This window comes from Malania oleifera, chromosome 11, assembly GCF_029873635.1.
Source record: "Malania oleifera isolate guangnan ecotype guangnan chromosome 11, ASM2987363v1, whole genome shotgun sequence".
NCBI lineage: Eukaryota > Viridiplantae > Streptophyta > Magnoliopsida > Santalales > Ximeniaceae > Malania > Malania oleifera.
In genome coordinates this window covers 74641737-74650756 of record NC_080427.1, presented here as the reverse complement: position 1 = coordinate 74650756, position 9020 = coordinate 74641737, and the positions used below count along the sequence as shown (strand labels likewise).

Here is a 9020-nt window from a genome sequence, read left to right as displayed (position 1 = left end):
CTATGGTATAACCCATAGTAGTGGGAGAATGCTCACTTCTCCTAATACTCCACCTGATCTCTCGCATGACATGCCTCGTCAATCCCTGAGGCACAGAAGGAGATCCATCACTCGCAATCCCCTCGGAACCACTTTCCAAGTTGTTATCCTTGGGCTCCATTCTAAAAATAGGATAGGAATCAGTTAGAATTCCTATATCATACACAGTTAACACAATCATTAAAAGCTAATCATGTTAACTATAACTCTTACAAGTCCAGGTCTGCCCTACGACACCGACACGAAACCATCAATAGTTTGTTGTGATTTTACTAAAATCGTCATTCTATAAAAAACACAAAACACTGCCAATGAGTCCCTATCTAGCCACAAGACAACCCTCGACCTACTCTACCCATTTCCTACATCCTATACTTTGATATATACACATAACTACGCCTAACCAAGTCTACATGACCTAACAACTTGGTTAGCTCTGATACCAAGCTGTCACGCCCCGAACTCGCAGATAGGCCCCAAGTGTGAATTTAGTAACCTAGCTTGTCTCTATTTTAATTGAAACATACATGATACTACACTGAATAAGGGTCCGACCCCGTGGGGTACACGTAAACCCTATACAAATTCACATACACATATATACACCTCAAATGCGCAGCAGAAATATTCTTTCTAATATATATAGTGTACCATACCAAAGTTTATACATGACTAGAGTCTACGCTCCCAAATATAGTACATACCCTGGGTGTCTACAAAACCCAACAATGACAACCCGGTTACAAAATCAGTACTTACTTAAGTACTATACATATCTAATCAACACCTACACTCCTGAATGCTAGGATGCTAGTTTCGGGTACTTGAAGGACCTGAAAAACATTTGTACATTCAGGGTAAGACACCTCTCAGTAAGGAAGAAAGCAGATTATATCAGTGTGTGACATACAAGTATTATTTCAACATAAAACATAACACAATACAGTTCCAGTATTTTCACAATCCAATTCTAGTACATACGATGCCAAACATACGATCAGTGTCGTCACACTCAAGCACTTGATACCTTGCAATAACCGAAGCCTCACAACGATATCGTTGCTAATACGGTGTCCACTCACACCCATAAGTGACCAGCCGGAACAAACATGTGATATTTCACACCCTCAGATATAGAGCTGGACACTCTCGTCCACGATATTTAGCCGAGACATGGTGTTTGCCCACGGTAATTAGCCGAGACGTGGCAAATTTCATAAAGCCTAGAACAATTTTGGAACTCATGTTCCTATACCCATCAGCTTACGATAATTAGCCGTCACAGCTGTTTTACAAAACCTAGAACATTTTACATACAACAGTTCATTCCACACTTATTTATACAACAAATTATATTGTTTTCAATTCAAGAATACAATTTAATACCAAATACAGGTACAATCATCTTAATACTACAGTTTTATACAACATACGATTTTTCCAACAAAAATAGAGATGATACCCGAAACCCCCAAATTTTCCCCAAAACTATAACTCGAAAATCCCATATTTTCACTCGACAGATTTTCCCAAATAAGTAGTCAAAACATACATACAATCATAAACTACATGTTTATCGATTTCAATTTCAAAAATAATTGATATAAACAGAATCCCCTTACCTTAGCCCAAATACCAAAACACGAACTCTATGGCTCCAAAACTATGAACTGAGTTCCCAAAACCTAAATATCAAAGTACTATACTTCATTATAATTCTTACTACTACATATTTACCAAAGCGAAAATGAAATTGGACCCTTACCTCGGTTTTTGGTCAAAACCTGAAAATCCTCGAAACGAAGATCCGATTCACTATTCTCGAAGAGATTCCTCCCCTGATCCATGCAGTAACGTCAAATCGTTGAATCAAGCGACGAATAGCGAAGAATCGAAGAGAGAATGAGAGATTTCGTTGGTTGTAGAGAGAGAGAGAGAGAGAGAGAGAGAGAGAGAGAGAGAGAGAGAGAGAGAGGGAGAGGAGAATTCAGCTTTCTTAGAAACTAAGCAATGAAGGAGGATATTTATAGCCCCTTTGACCCAGCCAACCTCATCGATGAAACAACGCCTTCGTCGATGAGCTAAAGAAGGGAGTTCATCGACGCCGTAGTGGCTTTGTCGACAAACCTGAGATTCATAATTTTCCATAATCTCTCAGTATCTCTTCGTTGACGAACCTATGAATTTCTTCGTCGAACAGTACGAGCACCTTCGTCGACGAGAACAATGGCTTCATCGACGAAGCCTACTCAAATTACCTTTTTGCCCTTTTCTTAATTATTTAGTCCATGTTACTCAGGTCAGATTCTTACACAACTACTCCATAGACGGACTGGCAGAATTATATATTCAGGAGATAGTATGATCACATGGTGTGCCAGTGTCTATAGTATCAGACTAGGACCCACGTTTCATGTCATGGTTTGGGAGAAGCTTGTAGGAGGCTCTAGGGTCTCAGTTATCTTTCAGCATGACGTTTCATCCTCAGATAAACGGCCAAAATGAGAGGGTAATTCATACATTAGAAGATATGTTGTGGGCGTACATGCTGGATTTTGGGGATAGTTGGACCCACTATATGCCGCTGGTAAAGTTAGCATACAATAACAGCTATTAGGCTAGCATTAACATGACACCTTATGAGGCGCTCTATGGTAGGAGGTGTCGTTCTCCTCTATATTGGGATGAGATAGGTGAGAGGTGACTGGTGGGGCCAGCGCTAGTGCAACAGGCATATGATAAAGTTCGGATCATTAGAGACAGAATCAGTGCCGCTCAGAGCCGGCATAAGAGTTACACTGATACTTGCCGCAGGAAATTGGAATTTGATATGGGAGATCATGTTTTCTTGAAGATAGTGCCATTGAAGGGAGTTATGAGGTTTGGAAGGAAGGGTAAGTTGAGCCCTAGGTTTATTGGCCATTTCAAGATTCTTGAAAGGGTAGGGTCAGTTGCCTATCGGCAGGCTTTAACACCAGCTTTATTTAGAAATCATGACGTATTCCATGTTTCCATGCTAAGGAAATACGTTCTAGATTCCTCCCATGTCATCAGTTATGCCGAGTTAGAACTCAGTGGTACTTTGACTTATGAAGAAACTTTAGTGCAGATTCTGGATAAGAAAGAACAAGTATTACACAATAAGAAGATTCTTTTAGTGAAAGTCTTGTGGAGAAATCAAGCGGTAGAGGAAACCTCATGGGAGCTCGAGGAGTAGATCTGACAGAGTACTTATTCAGTGGGAATCAACACTAGGTATATGAGTAAAGTAAATGTAGTATGGTTTAATTTTACAAAAAGCAAGATGATATATGTGTGAGTAGTATTGTAGGTTATAGAATAGGAAGTATTTTGGTTTTGGGAGAATTTTTGTTTATGTATTGTAATCTCCTAGGACCTTGAATGTAACCACAGTATTCCTCCGCCACAAGTGAGGGTAAGTAATAAAATAGGTAGCCATTTTCTTTTTAAGGGATGGTGTTTGATACAAATAGTAAATTTTGAGGACGAAATTTTTATAAGGATGAGAGAATGTAGAGACTTAAAGAATTTTAATGAATTACGTATTAAAAGAGAGGGGAGAAAATAAGTTTTCTAAAGGTGTTTAGTAGGCCTCGTCAACAAGGTCAGGTTGTTCGTCGACGAGGAGCCTTCTGGGGAACGTCAACAGGGACATGTGTCTTGTCAACGAGGGATTACCGAGAGAGGTGTTTTCGGGCCTGAAATTCATCGACGAGGAGTAAGTGCTCGTCAACGAATCTCCTTCTTGCGCTTGTCGATGAGACGACGTGACTCGTCGACGAGTATGCACTTTATAAATATGCTAAACCTGGATTTGAAGCGAAAAAAATGGCATGAAAATTCCTTCTCTCTCTCTCTTTAACGTCACCCTTCTCACCTTCTCTCTAGCTTTTTGGCTTGGTTCTTCGCCGGATCGACGATCTGAAGTCGTCACGTTACTCCTGGGAAGATTCTCTACAAATCTACTGGAGTGATTGGTTGGTTAGGCTAACTTGGGAACCATCCCAAAATTTGGTAAGTTGATTATTTTAATATTTATTAAGGTATTTGGTATTTTTAGGCTGAGAAAATGAATTAGATGAGTTTATACTAAAGTTTTGTTGGGAAAAATATAAATTTCAGGGTGTTGAGCTGGGAACACCACGGGCGCAGGATAGGTTAATTTGTGATTTTTTCAATAAGCTAGGTAAGGGGATAAACTAAGTCAGCCTTCTTATGAAAATATATTATTTTACAGCATTTAATTTCAGGTAAATATGTATATTGTAGAATTATGTTTGGGAATACTGTTATTGATTAGAAATATGATTTTCATGAATAATATCAGAAATATGATTTTAGAACAGATTTTATGTTTTGAATATTACCCTTTTTGTATGGCATGAGTAATCTTTATCATGGAAATTATGTTAATGAAATATTATGTTTTCCCAGAATAATCATGTATTACCAGTTTTTAGGAAAAACCATAAAACAATACAAGAACTATGTTCTAAATAGTATGTTAAACAGTACAAAGATTTCATGATTCAGTATGTTATGATATGCCTATGCAGATGCCGTGATTTACATGATATGTTATGCCGTCTGAGATGTCATGATTCATGTTGGCGCAGATGCCATAATCATGTAAGATATGACAGGATTTATGAAACATTAATATGTCAGTTATTGCTATGAAATATGAAATAGTTATGCTCAGTATATGAAACTTATTATATGATATTAGAACCCGGATGGTATGGTTTAGTTCAGTTTTAGGAGCACGATACCGTAGTTATATGTTTAGAATTATGATAGTACTACTACAAGATCAGTAGTGTCGGAGATGGCAGTCGATGTGGCTTCAGTATAGAGTGGAGTTGTCCCCTTAGCAGTCCAGGACCAAGAGGGACAGACCCATCGTATTTATACACTTATGTTTGATCTAGCATGGTCGACCAACCATTGCTAGGTCCCATTTTTGGGTTGCACAATTTAGTCATGTGAGGGTAAGACATAACATCAGCTAACTATCCATCCTAAGTGTTATTTCAGTATTATACAGTTATAAGATGATTTTCATGTATATAAATCTAGTATGCTTTATGATGATATGACAAATCATGTTTTACTTGGTTCTGTTACAGACAGATTTTACCAAATATGTTCATTATACTGTTTATATGAATAACACGAAAATGCTCATAACGCCACACACTGATGTTAATTTATTTCCCTTACTGAGAGGTGTCTCACCCCAACATTTAACATTTCAGGAAATCCAAGTAAAGGAGCAGATATCGCTCCGCGACAGTAGTGACCAGCCGAACTACCTTGTCAGAAGGGTGAGTTGTTGAGTTAGCGTTAGATTTATTTTTGGGAAGTGGCCCTTGGTTACTTTTTGGTTTTTTGGATGGATGATTGTATATATCACAGATTTAGTAGAAGTCTGGTATTCTGGTTGGTTGGATGACATGTTTTTAAATTACGTTTCCTACTACTTAGGTATCAGAGTTATATTTCAGGTATATTCCTTGGTACCCATGGGTTCAGGTTGATTATGTTTTGATAGTTGAACAGGATAATAGGATAATTATACTAAATGGTATTATGGAAAGAAAAAAATAGTCAGGTCGTCACAACTACCCTCTAATCTCTTCTTCTTTTCTCCTTCTCCAACCTTAACTAATATTTTATTTATTTATTGTAACTGAATTTGTTTTAGATCTACAAGAAACATAAATCAAAAAACGATTAAGTAGTTGGAACTTGATGCATAATTTTTTGCAAACATCCCCTTTGAAAACATACAATAGTATGTGAATTAGTGTTATACTGGTATGCACGCAAAATAACTTCAGGAAACTTGCTTCAAACATAAATAAATTCGAATATATAAGTTGACAAAGTTGGGTACCATACAATTGAACATGTTCCAAACGTTTGTAGGGTTAGAGGAATCATTTTGGGTTCTTGACTTATTGTCTTCTAACCAACATCAAAAGCATCACTAGCCTACAACTTGATGCAAATAGATTCCTCATTCACAACATAATATATATTCATATGCTCATGATATGCATAATAACTCAGGCATCCATTTCATGTGCCTCCTAATTTTACATAGCGTAAAGTTTTGAAAATCCGCAAGAAGTGACTAGTCAATTCGTATGTGCCAATTGCTCTCTCTCACAAATCTTCGAAAGAATTTTACATCACAAAACTGAAATCACACCCGAAAGATGGGAGCTTTCCCACACCTCAATGCCCTCCACATTTTGTCGGCTCACAAATAGCCTATTCCCACCACCTTCCATTTTCCTTATAACCCCTCGTTCACTATCTTGCACCTTATCCACATAGTTCCTCCTATATGAACCCTCACAAAACCCACTTTCTCTCTCTTCCCCTTCTGTTTCTCTCTCCTCAACCCTAGACCAAACCTCCAATCCCCCCTCTCTCCCCACAAACACTTGCTTCTTGTAACAATGCAAAACGCAGCTACCCCCTCCACCCGTATTTCTCAAACTCGGGTTCTTATCTTTCAAATATACCCATGGATCCTCCCCCAAATTACGGAGATCCGCCACCGCCAAGTCGCCCGATTTGGAGCACACCTTGAAAAGGGTCGACCCGTCCACGTCAATGTCCGCGTCTGCGAACGAGTCCCCAAACCTGCTGCTTCGCCCCGACCCGGGCTCTATCGTCTCCCAAACCACCTCGCCGGATCTCGGGTCCCACAGTCGGATGTACCCGGAGTATCCAAACGCGCCACACGTGACGGCGGTACTCGCGATGGCGCCGGATTCCGGTAGGTACGTCAGTTTCCCGGCGACCAAGGTCTTCGCAGAACCGCCGGATTGACGACCGATCTCTGACGCGATCTGCAGCGTCGATTTGTCGATCGCCAGGATGCAGTTCTCTCTATGTTTGCACTCGAAGGAGGCGAAGACGGAGCTTGATGAATCGGCGATGGCGGTAACTCGGGCCCTGTAGATCCGCGGGTCCGACGAATCGGTCCAGTGAGCCGAACCGACGTGGCGGCCGCCGGAGATGTCGTAGAAGTGAAGTCCGGCGGCGGCGTCCGATCCGATGGCGGCGACTTCCGGCCAGACGCGGCGGATGGAGGTGATGTCCTCGAGGTGAGTCCGGATGGTTCCGGCGTGCGTCAGGTTCCAATCGTAGCTGGAGATCTGACCGCCGTGGGCAATCCAAACGGATCCGTCGGCGGCGAAGGCGGTGAAGGCGGAGGGAAGGCCGTCGGCGGCCGGACGAATGGTGGTGACGACGGAGGCATCGATGCCGGTGAAGGGAGGCGGGGACAAGGCGGATCTGAGGCGGGACTCGATGCCGTAGTAGAGGGCTTCGTCAGCGAGCTCTTGCTTGGAGAAACGGCTGGCGGCGGAGGGGAGGCGGTCGGAGCGGAGGAGGGAGAGGAGGACGGAGAAGATCTCCGGATCGCGGTCGATGAAAACCGGATTATGGGGGTTGGGGCGGGCGGAAAGGACGGCGAGGAGAGAGTCTGGGCCGCCGGCTTGGATCGTGGATACGGTGGTTTCGAATAGCTTGCCGCCGACGTTGAGCTTGATGCGACCGCCCAATTGGGACTCTACAGCAGCGTTAGAATTTCCATTGACATCCATTTACGAACACAAAGCTGAAGAATCTCGGGCATTCGCTGTTTGGGGAAGGAAGTTCGCTTTGGTTTGGAAGCTCATAAGCCGAAGCAGATCAGGAACAAGTGGCTGAAAGCCTGAAAGGTCAAACATGAATAACAAGTTACTTTTGTTTTTTTTTTTTTTGATGCAGAAAGATTAATAACTATTAGTTAAAACAACAGTATTAATAAGAAGTAACGACAATAAATTTCACTTTGAAAGGACTAATTAAAAAAAAATGACATTGAATTGGAATTAAATTGTAGACATAAAAAAGCGGATTAGGTCGGGTAATACACAACGGATAAGGTAGATTAACGGGTGAAAAAATTATATTTCATATTTACTTTATTTAAGTGACGGATTAAGTGATTTTGGGTCAAATAATTTATGATGGATGGGCGAATAATTCATCATTCTTAAATATAGTTTTATTAATAATTTATTTTATTTCATAATAATTTAAATTATATACGATAACTTGCAATTAGTTTGTATATGCTTGCATCCATTAAGATACGAGTAATATATTGCAAATTAATTCAAATCAACCTTATCTCATAAATATGCAGAAGTATGTAAAAGAAAAATAAAGATAATGATTTTAAATTCATACACTATGAATGTGTTAAATGTAAGTCCACACTTTCAAAATGTGAATTAGTTAAAAACTTTTCAAGTGACTTTAGAGTAGAAACCATATCCAGAAATAGTCACAACTTCACATATTTATTATTTCAAATCACTTTAAAATTTTAAATAGAAACAATTTGTACCAAATCTAATCCTCTGCTTAATGTTGTCCTGGGTTGATTTTAGAGCAGGAAAATGTATTGTGGATTTTTTTTTTCTGGGCAAACTTTTGAATTTTTCTTAATGCCAAGTCAAAAAGTTGTAGAAAGAATTTAAAGAAAGAACAAAAAAAAAAAAAAAAAAAGAAGAAGAAGAAGAAGAAGAAAAGGACCATAATCCAACCACCACCTCATACCATGGACTAATTAATATTTAATATAGTTATTGGTTTTGTCAAAAAAAAAAAAAATCTTAGGTAAGAATGAAAAGAAATTCAACGAGAGTAAAATTAAATTTATAACTTAATTTTTTTTATATGTTTATTTAAAATTTTGGGCCCTCATACTGTTTTTCTAGCAAATGAAATGATTAAACTACATCAAAATTTTACATTCACATGAGTAAGATACATATTTCCATTAAAGACTTCCTTCCTATAGTAAAGTCTTTGTTTTTTTAGTAGATAAAATAAACTCATCTATTTCTAGGCAAACACTCTAAGTGGATAGTTTTGCAGTTGATTTAGCA

The 9020-nt window shown here is 39.4% G+C and overlaps 1 protein-coding gene across 1 annotated transcript; it reads right to left on the bottom strand.

Moving 5' to 3' along the window:
• Nucleotides 1–5908: 5908 nt before the first annotated feature.
• Nucleotides 5909–7908, bottom strand: LOC131168538 (protein ENDOPLASMIC RETICULUM-ARRESTED PEN3). The gene has a single exon (XM_058128043.1). It carries the CDS (start codon nt 7683–7685, stop codon nt 6258–6260), a length of 1428 nt encoding a protein of 475 aa, XP_057984026.1. The 5' UTR covers nt 7686–7908; the 3' UTR covers nt 5909–6257.
• Between the last annotated feature and the right edge of the window lie 1112 nt (nt 7909–9020).